The 14,631-nt window shown below is 41.8% G+C and overlaps 1 protein-coding gene across 1 annotated transcript in view; it reads right to left on the bottom strand.

The window, feature by feature from the left end:
* Positions 1-9,449, bottom strand: part of PWWP3A (PWWP domain containing 3A, DNA repair factor) — a 30,739-nt gene extending 21,290 nt beyond the window's left edge. Inside the window, exons 1-6 of the mRNA XM_021009011.2 lie at positions 9,341-9,449; positions 8,748-8,833; positions 8,255-8,368; positions 7,714-7,805; positions 6,208-6,278; positions 3,452-4,375 (exon numbers count right to left, since the gene is read on the bottom strand). Of these exons, the coding sequence (XP_020864670.1) occupies positions 3,452-4,375; positions 6,208-6,278; positions 7,714-7,805; positions 8,255-8,308 (1,141 nt within the window). The 5' untranslated portion in view covers positions 8,309-8,368; positions 8,748-8,833; positions 9,341-9,449. The remainder of the gene's footprint in view (positions 1-3,451; positions 4,376-6,207; positions 6,279-7,713; positions 7,806-8,254; positions 8,369-8,747; positions 8,834-9,340) is intronic.
* Between the last annotated feature and the right edge of the window lie 5,182 nt (positions 9,450-14,631).

The following is a 14,631-nucleotide window of genomic DNA, read 5'->3' as shown; positions in this document are numbered from 1 at the left end:
CTGGAAAAAAAGGGCATGTGTACAAGATGTGAAGAAAAAAAATGACAAGATTCAGCAACTCACTGGGTCTGTGGGACGAGTGACAGTAAGAAGTTGAGGATGACACTGACGCCGTGAACCCAAGTCACTGGAAGGACGCTGATGCCTTCAGTAGCGATACAGATGCTCAGAAGTAGGGTGGATGTGGGGAAAAGATAATGAGTTCCCTTTTGGACATGAATTGTCTATAGGGCATCCAGTTCAAAATGTCTAAAAGGCAACTGAGGAAACTGAGGCTCAGAATGCTTAAATGACTTGACCATGGTCACACACCTAGTGTCAGGTGCAATTTGAACTTCCTAAATCCAGCATGCTCTATTCACGATAAAGCAGCAGCACATAAATCAATAGTCAGCAATAATCTAGAGAGACACACCTTAAAACAAAAAGCCTTTGCCAGTATTATTTCACAAGTATACATTCTGAGGCCTACCCTACCTGCAAGCTCAATCCACACCACGTCCCCTAACTCTATGCATCCGACTCCCACTTCTAGATATATCCAGCCCCAGTGTTTTCCCTGAGTGCTTATCAGCTAATTCCTAGAGACAAATCTAACTCAGTCTGAGGACCCAATGAAAGCCTTTGTTCTTCATTTGGATTGCTAAGAATAACAGAGAGATGTTCAGTATTTTCACCACTAAGCCATGTTTTTTTATCAGTAGTAGCCCCATTCACAACAAAGAGGTTATCAGATGAGCTGTTCCACCTAGGTGAAACAGAATTTTAAAACTCTTGAGGTCCCATACCCACAAATTCAAAGTCACTGGCCACTCCAAGCCTCAAAGTAGGGGGAAGGGGAATTGGGTTTCTGAACTCCTCAGGCTTAAGCTCTAATCAACTACCTACTCCCTTCAACACGAAATCCAAGGGCTCAGTGCTTTTTAAAGGACCACAGAAACTGATGTGTAATGGACCTCAAAAAACATCAAGTTCAAGTATCACATGTTCCCGAAGAAGAAACTGAGGCCCCAGGAGGTGACAGTAAGTGTCAGAGGCAGTATCTGTACCCAAGTCCCCTGGCTCCAGTCAGTGCTCTTTCCACTTGGCTGTGCTAGACCCCTTTTCCCATTGTTCTTTCCTCTGGGGAGACTGAAAAACCTTCCCCAGATATGGGAAACAGATTTTCTGAGAAGAGGGACTGACCAAAACAACGTCCACTCATCTGCCAATTTTTATCCTAGCTAATCTTGAAATAGATGTGAGGAAATTTCTGGGGAGGAAGAGACATCTCCTTTTTCACGAAGGTGCTAGTTATTTGTTTCTTATCCTCGAGTCAGTCACCCCCATCTCATTCTGTTGGCTGCTAGCCATAAATCTCATGGCTGCCTTTGATAACTTCATATACCAGGTCTCCTCTCCTCAAGTCTTGTTTTATGCCCAACCCACAAGGCTCAACTGGTCTCAGGTGTCTAGTCTGAATTTTGGCCATCCAGGAAAATTTCACTATGCTATAAAACTAACTGTCCCCTGAGTTTGTTTCACGTAAAGTCCTATTTTCCAGAAATCAATGCATGACCTTGAGGGAGGATGAGATACCCTGTAGTTATTATGTGAGAAAATAACGTTGGTCTAGGCATGCTTTATCTACCTACTATCTCTGGCATTCTTTGCTGTAGTGAAAAGGACATGACTCTGAAATCAGAGGACTTGGGTTCAAATTCTACCTTTGATACTTTCAACCTGTGTGACCTTGGGTAAGTCACAACTGCTCTGGGCTTCATTTTTCCCCCTGTATAACATGAGAAATGGGCTATAAGGTCCCTTCTACCTCTAAATCTATGATCTCATGGTTCCAGGTGTGATATACCAAGCTCTAAAGTGCTTACCTATAAAGCAATATTCAACTGTAGGGCCATGATATCGTGGCTCTGTTCTTCAGAAAATGGTGGAATGAATGAAAATGGAATGTATATTACCTAGATCACAGATGTCAAATACAAGGCCCTGAGTGCTGCCCCAGCCAGATTAAAATGTAATGGGAAATACCTAACAAAATAAATAAAAAATACAATAAAAATATAGATAACATTACATTAAAAAAAAAAAGTCAGTTTGCAGCTTTGCAGGGATCCTTATGGAGTGATTCACGGTTCCCATTTCCATTTGAACTTGACACCAATGACCTAGATCACCATCTCCCAAATGCCAGTACCAGGCCAATGTTTTCCAGTCCACAAGTTACTATGAAAAATCTCCACTTCTTAAAACCTCTACACTACTGGCCTCCTTACCTCTGATCATCTCTTCCCTGATCTTAGGATTTAGAGTTAGAAGGGACCTTGATCTCCTAGTCACACCCCTTTATTTTTAAAGGGGAGAAATGGAAGCCCAGAGGGCCTTTGCCCAAAGGGACAAAAAGAACTGGACTTCACCCAGAGTCACCCGGGTGGACTGGGAGAGCCACGATTTAAATTCAGATTCGATGACTCCCAATTCCTCTCTCTGCCCCTACCAGACCATGCTGCCTTATTATGTTGGAGAACAGCCCATAGTAGAAAATTTAGATATCTTTACAGGTCTACAGTATAGTCTTGGTTGTGAAACCGCGGTTCAAAAGATAAGAGCAGGAAAGGAGCATAATCAGAAATCACCTAGTCTAACCCCTTCCCTTTACAAATGAGAAAAATGAGGCCCATTTTAGTGAATCTATAAATAGTTCAACAAAGACAAAAACTATTAAATGTGATGTTTTTTTCCTCCTGAAGCATTTAACTATATAGTCAGATGTTACAACTAGCTTTAAGACTAGGATGCTTAACAAGCCACGCGGTCACGGTGCCACAGAATCCAACCCACACCTGAACAAGCTTTTTAGATCTATTATTCAAAAATAATCACCTTTTAAGAAGTGGGTAAATCATTCCTCAGGTCTCTGTTATGCTTAGTTGATGAAAAAAAAAGTCACATTCACCAATGGCAAGGGAAAGGAACAATTCTAAATAAGATAAATGCACTATAACAACTATTCACTGTAACATCTAATCACAAAGCATACAATCAATAAATCTGGTATCTTTCCCCTCTCCTCTTTTAAATCATATCAATGATTTCCCTTATTCCTGTTCCTCTATTCCTCCCTCTCCCCCCCAAAAAAAGAGTACTGGGAAAATACTGTATTACAAAGCAGAAGCAACATACCCCACTGAACTAAGGACATAATAAAGAATTAAAAATCTTAACGCAAACCCACTTTTACTATTAGTCTGACGGACACCGGGCCACTTTTAGTGGCCAAAATGAATGGTGCCAACTTCTAAAATGAATGGCTATTAGCAATTAAGAATGAGCATTGGATTTAAGAGTTTCTGATACCCACCCACCTTGCCCCACAGGTACAGATCTCCTTACAGGAATTACACACTATCTGAAATCACGTATAAGTCAAACTTCCCCAGTCATAAGCTTTTACCTTCTTCATCTTCCTCAAAATCTGGAAGCTTAAGAGCTCTCGATTTAGGTGCAAAACAGCTTGGGTCAGATCCACTGGTGCACAGCCCTGTTCCTTCTGGCTCCACACAACAGCATTCAGAAACTGATGACTGTTTAATGCCACCTAAAACTTTGCAGCACTTCTGTGAAGGCATTCTGCCATGTTCATTTGCACACTCTGATTTCACAAAGGAAAGGCTGGTAGAAAAGTCCAATGCTTTTTGGACAGCACTACTTGCCTTTTCTTCCAAAGTGACCAACTGGATGGAACTACTAGACAAAACTGGACTGAGTTCTCCAAGCTCAGTATCTGTACCATTACATCCTCTGGCTTTAAAAGGTGATGAATTCCTGTGCGAGGTCCGTGGCTTATTCCTGCCTTTTTTCCTATTATCCTTTACTTCAAGTTTCTTCTTAAGGTTCCGTTGTGAGTTTTGTGATGAATCATTTTTCTTTTGTTTCTGGTTTTTCCAAGTTCTGGACCGTGACTTAGAAATCTCACAATTCTGATGCTGTTGCTTTCGAGTGCCAAAAATATTTCTTGTTTGAGAAGCCAAGGGCTCTGTTTCATTACTATAAATTCTATTAGACTTCTTTAAACCCTTTTTGAATTTATTTTCTTCAATGGGGGAACTGGACAGCCTCTGTAGTACATTTTCTTTCTTAAAGGGCCCAGACCCTCCTACTATTTCTTCACAGACAAAAGGTGACGAGTCAGATTCAGAGACAGCGTGTGCAGGTCTTGTTTGTTTCACTTTTCGAAGTATGGGAGTAGTTAGACTTTCGTCCAAACAGTTTACTTGACTAGCATCTGCTTTCTGACTCAAAATATCCAGGGCAACTTTAAGTGATCGTCTGTAAATCAGTTCTTCGATAGGTGTAGTTTTTATTTTAACTTGAGTACCTAAAAATATGTAAAATAATCAACACTGTAATTTTTGCTGAAAACATAAACATTTTTATGATGGCCATCACACAGTGATGGTTTACAAGCATAGGGAAACTGGTGATTCAGACTATAGGCTGAATGTAATTTAAAAAAAAAATTAACGCATAAGTGTTTAGAGAACTGACATACCCAAACCTTATTTTTAAATAAACAAATTATTAATCTGACTTGGATAAAAATGTACATTTCTTCAAACTACAACCGATAACCACAAAATGTATTCAAGCATTTAATGCCTACTGAACAGAAAACGATGCTGATAATTTATTCTCAATATTTGTGCAAACCGATAAAAAATATTTTTTGGACAGGTAATATTTTGTCCTTTTCAAGACTATTTTTAAAGACATTAAAAAAAATAGAATAGTAACCTTGGAAGTGGTCCCACTGATTGTGGCTTGCTTTTTTTTTTTTAAGTCCGGACAGGGCTATTTACGCTAACAAGATGATTCAAACATCGATCAAAACATTTCCCCCTCGTTTTAATATTTAATTGTCCAGAAATACAAGTTACCAATAATATGCTGGGCCCTTCAGAGACCATATTCTAGGGGTAATGACAGACATAACTACCTATTATATACAGGTTTATCTATGCCATAGAAAATGTGTAAACAGAATCTTGGTAGACAACTCCATTTTCTAGGCAGTTTCCTTTTTAAAGAAGTCCAATGCTTAATAATCTGGCAAAGCAAAGCATCCTTCGTAAAATGAATAATCATCCCTTATTTGTCTGTGTGCAAATTCTGATTTCATACCTGGTTTGCTTAAAGCAGGATACATCTGTGTAAGCATGTTGCTATTGTATATGTTCTCACGCAGTGTATCTGACCTTTCTACCCCACGAGACTGTTAAATCCTCATGGGGGTGGGGGTGGGAACACTTTGTTTTCTCTTTAACTACCCCTAGTGCCTAATACTGTGTTCTGAAAATAGTTGATAAACAATGATGGTGACTAAACAACATATATTGTTCTCCTTGCCATATAGTTTGACCCATTTCTTATTGCACTACGATCGATAAATACAGCTTAAAATTTTTTGCCCAAATTAACCTACGAGATTTGTGACCAGGAGTCACATGATCAATTTTCATACATGTCCTATGGGCGTTCTGAAAAACATGTATTTCCTTTCTTTTATGTCCAGCTCATTATTCTGTCTATAAAATCCAGTTTCAACACTAAGAACCTGGAGTCTAACTTCTTTCTTTTGTCTGACTTACAATTCAGTGAGGTGTTGAAATTTCCCACTGTTGTTGATTTTTTATTTTTGTAAATGAGGAAGTTTTTCCTTAATAAATTCAAAAACTATGCTGTTGACATTTATACACTTTCATTATCAATGTTACTTTAACACTGTTTCTTTCACCTAAGAATTTTTTTGAAAATACTTAAAAAACACTGGTAGATTCTCCAGCCTGAAGAGCAGTGACCAGGAGAGATTTAGCCCACAGCAGCTGCCTTAAATTTTTGGAATCTGAGCAGGGCAAAGGAAGAAGTCTACACATATAACGAGACAACCATCTGCACCCCCAGAGACTCCAGAGGTTGATCACTGGGCACACTAACAACCTTCTCCCTTAGAGCAGAGTTGAAGCTGGGCTCCAGCAGAAAGCATGGGAGGAAGGAAGGGCTGGGGCAAGGACCCTCTAGCTCTTCTCCTCTGAGCTCAGGAAATTCAAGACTGTGATTAACTTGTTTTCAGCACCAAATTTTTACAATTCTTCCAAATAGGAATCTCTTATTTCATTAAAATTACACATTTACAGCAACATAGCCTCTTACTAAATTCTGCAGCAATGTCCTCTATCTGAGACTTCTCTAGAATCCTGGTTTCTGTCTTCTTCACTTTAATTCTGCCAAGACAAAAAGTTATATGTTACCTACTATAACCATGAGAACATTTTCAAATAATAACTGATGTGTTTTGTGTTAGGTAGGGGGGTAAATGAGAGAAAATGAAAACATAAGTTCTTATAATCAAAATTCACCCACACATACACACACCTCTTTAAATTTAAATTAAATGTCAGAAACTGGCATTAATGAGCTACAAAGACCTTTACTCCTGGTCTACCTTTTAACAAAGGAAAAGGTATCCTGGCTTCAGAACCAAATAAAAATTCTAATTGGTTTATCTGAGGTAAATCTTATTTAGAACTTCCTCACAGATAATGTTTGTGATATCACCTTTTCTAAAAAGGATGCTAACAAAGAAATCATCTATTTATAGCCCAGCAGGAGCTACAAGAAAGGATTGGTGTTCCCTCCTTTTAAACTAAAATACAGGTATACCCCACTCAGTGTTAGGGAGGGAAGCAATTAAGTGTTCCATAAGAATAAAGTTATAAATGGGAAATTGGCTGAAGCTCATCAGGGGCTTGCCACTTTACAGCAAGATCAGGGACCCTCACAGATAGTTCATTTACAGATGAGGGAGAATATAAAGTCCCCAAGAGCTTAATAATCATACCCAAAGTCTCTCAGGTAGCAAGAGACAACTGGGATGTGAAAATCTAGCACTCTTCCCAACACACAATGTATCAGAATGCTTCTGTGAAACTACGTTGGGTGATATCTAACAGTATTCAATTATCTCCCTCTGTCCTGAAAATCTGAGCTGGAAAGCTAGGGAGCTTACAGAGTAGGAAAGGCAGCCTAGCTTAGCTTGATACATAAGAAGCATCCCCAGGATACAGTAACACGGCTTTTCACCGCCCTCAAATTGTAGACATTTTTTTTGTTGTTTAAAGTCTTGTAAATTATTGGATCTGCCTACAACTTTGTTTATGCATTCCACATTCCAATATGGATATTTTCATCCCTTAAATGAGAATAGATGTAAAGTGCTTTATAAACTAGCACTATATAAATGTTAGCTATCGTTATTACATTTTTCCATTAATAGATATTCAAAAACAGCAGATGATGATTTAAAGCTGCCCTGTAAGCTGAAGTTTATTACAAACATTAAATTGCAGTTTCTTATTTTGTAACAGATTTAAACCTTTCAAGGGAGTAGACAAAACAGATTTGTGAAAATAAGCGTACTTCTTCCAAAACTGAGAACACCATTTATTTCAGATAAGTTTTATCCGAAGGTAATTTTTATTTGATTTCTCTGGTGATGTTCCACTGGATAACACAAAAGGCCTTCTGTACAGAACATACCTATTTTCTCTAGTGATTCTTAGCCAAAGTGACATCAGGTTCTTTTGGTTTTTGGGGGGGGTTGTGCATATCAGATTTTAAACAAAAGCCACACCTGTAGGAAAAGAAGCAATACTTAACTTTTCATCTAGACTCAGTATTTCAACTTCTAAAAAGGCTGCTTTCCTTTTCCGAATATGTTGTCTTCTGGAGATTCCAGTTTGAGACAAAACCTAAGTTTAAAAAAAAAAGGCAATTGTTATCAGTCTGTTTCTGAGAAGACAAACGGTTCCCAAAAACAGAGATTACAATAAGGTCACGTGAAACAAACAAAAAAAAACAGCAAGAAGGAAAAAAAAATCTTCCTGTCCCCAAGACACTGTTTAAGGTTATTTCCTCATGAATTATAATCCTAGCTCACTGAGCCCTCACACAGCTGTATCAGTTCACTTAAATATGTATGCAGAATGCAAGATTTTGGAATGGTGCCCTGAAGCCGTTTGGGACAAGCTTACCAATAAGAACTTTATGCCAACGTTTTCATGGAGACAAACTGTAGAGCTCAATCATTTTGCTAAACTGCATCTTAAGCACCCTTTTTAACAGCTGATGGAGGCATTAAGTGTCACCAGAAAGTCATCTTTAATTCCTGAAATTATGAAAACAGTAACAGCTTTGTCACCTTTGCTGGCCATAAACGCTCTCTCCATCTGCAGAGGACATACTGAGTATCCATCGTGATGAAAACGCACGTGGAAAGTAGGGTTGAACTACTTCAAGGTCTGAGGACCGCAACCTGCAACAAAAGTGACAGGAAAGCTGTAAAGTCTTTTTGCCACTGGTTTAATGATGACATACTAGCCAAGGGCAAAGGTTGGTTCAATTGGATAATCATTTCCGTGGTAATTCTGAGATATTCAATACAAAAGCTAAGACTAGAAAAGCAAACTAACTTCTGATACCTGGATAGGTTTTGTCTTAATTAAAAAAAGAAAAAAAAGTGAGATCTGGCTTCTGAATAAAATACCTCTGGCTTCTGAATAAAATACCTCAGTTTGAAGGCGAGCACTACAAAACTGCCCAGTGAATCCACGAAGGTTTTAGTCTTCCACGATTAGAGGCTAACATGTTAATAAACAGAAAATATAAATAAGGCACGTTAACTGGGATCTCACCAAGACTTTCACAACTGCAGTCTGTTCATTGTCTCTGCATGAAATCCTGGCTGTGGTTAGCCTGGAAATGAAGCAACTCTTTTTCTCTAAAAAAAAAAAAGGGGGGGGTTGTAAGGTAGGAAACAAATACACGCTTACAGTTTCCAGCTCCAAAGTCTGAGGAGGGAAATGTTTACAGCAAGCTACTTTTCGGGTGCTTGAACGAACTGAAGTATTTTCTGCCCCCACCCCCCAATTCCTACAACAGGAACTTTTAAGATCAGTTATTACGAACCCCATCCTCCCGGCAAAAGGAAGCTGGGGCCTCCCACTTTGACAATTTCTTTTACTTTCTTCAACTATTTAACGCAAAGCAACCTCAGGTCATTTTCCCCTCTCTGGGCCTCAGTTTTCTCATCTGCAAAATGAGGGGGCCGGATCCGTAGGATGTTCCGGCTGACAGACCACCACCCCCTCCCGTCTGGGCCTCAGTTTCCCCATTTGTAGGAAGGGGTTGCACGAGATGCCCAGGCGGAAAGGGGCCACCCTCGGCCTCTCCTTCAGCCCAGCGCGGGGGTCCAAGTAGGCCAGCCCTGACTTCTCGAGCCTCTTACCGCGGTGGGCCCCCAGGCACCGGGCTGAGGGGGCAGGACAAGCTGCAGCGCGGGACTCTTCCCGTTCCCGGGCCTCCCAAACACACAGGGGCCCCAGGGCGCATGTGCGAGGGAAGGCGCAGGGGCGTGGCCGACGAGAAGCTAGGCCCGGGAGGGGCCGGGCCAGAGAGGGGCGAGGCCAGGGGAGGGGCGGGGCTGGGGAACAGTGGAGCTCGAGGCCAGCGGAAGGGCGGGGCTGGGGAAGAGAAGAGCTCGTGGTTGTGCTGCTCTCCAATCCCGTACCCCTCACCGTCGCTGGCAAACTGGTCGAACCCGTGCCAATTCCCCCATCTTGCCACTACCCTAGCAACTGTGGGGAAAAGGCGTCGCCCTCTCCTTATGGGAGCGTCACAGACGGTGCCGGGGGCTAGGGGAGTCACTGAGGTTCATAATTAGACGCCATGACATTCGCCCTACCCCCGACCTGAGAGGGGTTGATGGGCCCGGAAATCTGCGCGCTCTCGCTCACCCGAGCACGCGCACACTCTCACCCGCCGTTTGCTGCCACTGGGCGTGGGGGGGGTGCAGTGTCGAACTGCTCCGCCCCGCCCCCTAGGTTTCGTTTCCCGCCAGCCTCGAAGTGAAGCAAACTGGAGGCAGCCACCACCCCTCCCCCACCCCCGCCCTTCCCTCCTCCCTCCTTTTGCCTCCCAGTCTCTTTCTCTCCCTTTTTTCTTTTCCTCCCCTCTCCCTCTCCTTCCCCTCTCTTTTTTCCTCTCCCCCTTCTCTATTCTTTCTCACTTCTTCCAACCTGCTCCTCCTCTCCTCTTCCCAACCTCCCCTCTTTCCTTCTTGCCTCCCTCCTTCTCTTTCCCCCTTTTCCCTTCTTTCTCCTCTCCCCACCTTCCCCTTTCCTCCACCCCTACTCCATTTCCTCCCTGTTTTCCTTCCCCCTCCACCATCTCCTCTTCTTCCTTTAAGTCCCCTCCTTCTAATAGGGAGGAGGGGGCGGGAACCTGGGTTATGCAGGAGTGGCTGCACGAGACCTTTCCCCTCCCCCTTCTTAGCTAGAGAGCAACTGTGGGTGGGAGGCACGTGATCAACTCTCCTCCTACTTATTAGTTTTGGGGGAGCCCGTCTTCTCACCTCCCTCCCCCCATCTTTCCTCTCTGTCTGGCTCTCCCTCTGTCTCTGTCAGTGTCTCTTGTGTCTGTCTCTGTATCTCTTTCCTTTCTGTGATGTTAGCAAATGTTATACACCTGGGCTAGTTGACAGGCCTGACCTTTTCTCCCATATCCCTGGAGTCCCTCATTTTCTCATTCTCCCCCTGCCCGCGGCATACCCGTCCTTCATTGATGTAGATGAAGGGATTCAGAGACCATCTAGTCCAACCTTGAGATTTTATAGATGTGGTAAGAGGCAGAGCCGGGATTCAAACCCGTGTTGTCTGACCACAAATCAGGGAGAGAGCTGAGAACTGAACCCAAGTGTTCGGACTCCCAGGCCAGAGATCAGGGAGGATGAGCCGTGGGAATCTCTCTGGCCCTCCAGTACACCTGAGTTAAAGGGTAAGTGGGACTGAGTAACTCACCTACTCCAGTAGGAATTCCACGGCCTTTTGCACTTTGAATTTCTTGCTAGATTCATAAGAGAAACATATTTATTACCTCAGTCTCAGTCCCCTTAACAAATCCTTAGTCTACTTGGCCCCCTCCTCCGTACCCTCCACTCCACCAGTCCTCAAGCTAAATATCCTGGGTAGTCCAGGAAAGAGGTTTTGGGATTTGGGACCACTCTAGGCTGCCTTTGGAATGTAAAAGTGAGCTTGTTGCACTGAAAAAAAAAGTCGTTGTCAGTAACAAAAGCCTAGCAGCTATTTTATAATGACTTTATTCATCCCCTCCTCTGAAAGATCATCATAGTGCTCTTTTACAGACCTCAAACTGACCATCAGAGAGATGGAGGGACATGGCCAATCGCCAGAATTGCGATTCAAGCCCAAGTCCCCTGACTCCAAATCCAGAGCTTCTTCCATTATAACTGCAAAACACGATCAAAGATCTTCAAATTCAAATCTGAAGCATTTGATGTCCAACCTGGACTCAAGAGTCCTTCGTCCAACCCCCTCATTTTCCAGATGAAAAATAGAGGTTTTGAGAAGGGAAGTCAAAAAGGTAACAGCCAAACTTAGAATCCTGGTATTCTAACTTGTAGTCCGAATTGTTTAACCTCAAGCCACCTCAATTTCCTCATCGATGAATGAGGGAGTTAAATTAGATGGCCTCGAAGATGCCTTGTGCTTTAAAATCCTATGGTCATAGGCTGCTATGTCCAAGACTCGCTTTGCCAATTCAGCTGCTCTCAGCTCCTGCTGAATGCATAATTCACTAAAGGCAAGAGAACTAGGCTGGGGAGTGAGATCTCCATTCCTCTGTTCTGACCCAAGATCACACAGTAAATAGAGTGTGAATTTGAACCCAGGTCTTTTGATTCCAAGTCCTTTCCACTATTCATAGACAATTGTTGCAGCTAGGTTAACATTCAGTAGAAGCCTTGAAGCTTTAGCAACATACCGTTTGGAGGTGGTAACCCTAGAAATTATCCAATCCAAACTTATGTCCTGTATAGTACCCACTGTACTCTGCCCTCAGTCAGACCTCAGATGAAGTATTGTGTTCAGTTCTGGGCACCACAGTTTGAAAATAGATGGATAAGCTGGATAGTGTCCAGAGGGACAGGAAGGACAAGAAGGATGTAGGGAGAGGCCTTGACTTCCTGTCTTATGAGGATTTGTTTAAAGATCTGGGGGCATTTAGTACGCAGAAGAGAAGACTTGATATCTGCCTTCAAGTACTTGAAAGGCTGTCATGTGGAGAAGGGATTAGGTTTGTTCTGTCTGGCCCCAGAGGTCAGATTCCAGAGCCATCTGTGAAAGCAGCAAAGTGGTCAATTTAGGCTTGAGATCAGAAAAAAGCTTTCTACCAGTTGGAGCTGTCCAAAAGTGGAATGGGCCGCCTCAAGAGGTGATGGGTTCTCCCTCCTCGGAGGTCTGCAAGCAGAGGACACTGACCACTTGTCGGGTATGTTACAGTGGGGATTGCTTTTGTGAATAGCTTGAGCTAGGTGGTTGCTGAGGACCCTTTCAGCTCTCAAATTCTGTGATTCTGTTTTGCAGATGAGGAAACTAAGGCCCAGAAAGGGGAAAGAATTGCCCGCTACTTAACCCTTTTCTATTTGGGGGGGACTTAGTGTCATCACTAAGGGCTATTTTTGACATTCTTCTATGATGCCGTTCTCATTTTTCCCTGAACCCAGATAGTTAAGTTATCACATTTTCTCATGCTTTTGAATTTTATCTGGTGAACATAGATGCTAAAATCACCAGGCAGGGTTGTATCTTAATTTTACATTTGTACAACACCTAGTCTATTACTGGCTGTCTGAACCTGTTAAATCAGTTGGTTAGAACATGTTGCTAACAAGGCCAAGGTGAGGTCAAGGTTTCAGGTTGCATCCTCTTGTGGCCTAATTAGGGACTCCAGTGCAATGAAATACTGGTCCAGGTTCCATTTGGAGAATATTTTGATGTTCCGATTTCAATCATTTTGGAAGACACAGTTTCAATTCTCCATCTAACAGTTTCTTTAAGTACCTTTTGCAAAACGAAACAAGCCTTCGGTTTGGTTCATGGTGCAGCAAAGTAAAATAAAAGGAAGGAAAGCGAAATAAATAATGTAGGAAACCCTTTCTATTTCAGACTTCATTTTCAGGCATTCTCCCGTACACTTGGCTAACTCCCGCTCTCCCTGGATCACTTTACTTTTCTATGCACCTAGAACGAGAAACATCTTTGTTCCTTGTAGCATCCACAGATGGCACCTTGACATACATAGAGCAATTCCTAAGTGGAATCATTAGGAAGGAACAAAAAAAAATTTGGTGTACATGTCCTCATCTCAGCCCTGACGATAGGTAATTATCTAAGTTACTTTTTACTACCACCTATAACATGCTTATTTCGTTGCAGATTTCATGAGCATTGGCAGTTTGTATTGCAACGCTTGGTCTTCCTGGCAGCATTTGTTGTGTATTTGGAAACAGAAACACTTGTGACCCGAGAAGCAGTTACAGAAGGGAGTCACTTACTAATCTGGCTTTGAGTCTTTTCTCTAAGGAGGTACCAAGTAGGGAAAACTTCAAAGATAGAGCAAGTGTTTTTGAAAATATCTGTTCTGTTGTGTCACCAGGTTTTTGGACAAACAGAAATGATTTATAGTGTCACGTCTGAGTAGTTTTAATTACAGTTGAATGAGGGTTTTAAGCTTTATTATTTTGGTTTTTTTAGAGGACTTGACATTATTGCAGATGGCGATGGGTAGACTACATATTACTGTCCTGAAGGGAAACTGCTTTCCCGAGGGAAGCCTGTGCCACCTTCAGGAAGAACAATAGAGAAATTGTAATCAATTATTTTAAAATATTTTATCCTTTTTCTCAGAATATTCCAAACATTCTTTCCTCAACTCATCTACTGAACTTCACTGCTTCGACTTTGTATCCTTTCATTGATCTCAGAGAATTTTGTATTCCTTCATTAATCCTCGTGGCTCGTGGCCGGAACACTCACTGCTAGCGCCATCTTCTGAGGCTTTTCTGATCCCCTCCGCCATGAATAGTGTTCCCTCCAAGGTTACCTGGTATCAACTTTGCGTATCCCTATGTATCAATCAAGCAACAAATATTTTACAGTGAAACAACCCCTACTTGAAAGGAGTTTCCATTTTAATTGGGAGAGAATAAGCATTTATTAAGCATCTACAGTGTGATGTGCCAGGTAATGTGCTAATAATAATAATGATGATAGCTAACATTTTTTAGAGCTCTTATTATGTGCAAGGCACTGTGCTAAGCCCTTTACAATTATTATCTCATTTATTTTTCACAAGCCGGGGAGGTAGGTGCTATTATTTTTACAGATGAGAAAACTGAGGCAGACAAAAATTAATTAACTTGCCTAAGGTCACAGAGCTGGTAAGTGTCTAAGGCTGAATTTGAACTCAGTCCCTCCTGACTTCAGGTCCAGCACTCTATCTACTGCACCACTCAGATAACAAGATATATGTGTGTGTGTGTGTGTGTGTGTGTGTGTGTGTGTATGTGTGTATATATATGTATATATTTGTGTGTGTGTGTGTATATATATATATATAGATATATATATATAATATATATATATATAGTTAACATATACAGTTATATACAAAGAAATTAAATATGTTCATTTTCTATCCCTTTACAACATAAACTCCTTA

This window comes from Phascolarctos cinereus, unplaced genomic scaffold (assembly GCF_003287225.1).
Source record: "Phascolarctos cinereus isolate Bilbo 61053 unplaced genomic scaffold, phaCin_HiC Scaffold_4;HRSCAF=312, whole genome shotgun sequence".
Taxonomy (NCBI): domain Eukaryota; kingdom Metazoa; phylum Chordata; class Mammalia; order Diprotodontia; family Phascolarctidae; genus Phascolarctos; species Phascolarctos cinereus.
The sequence above is the reverse complement of the archived record's forward strand: the minus strand, read 5'-3'. Positions and strand labels throughout refer to the sequence as shown.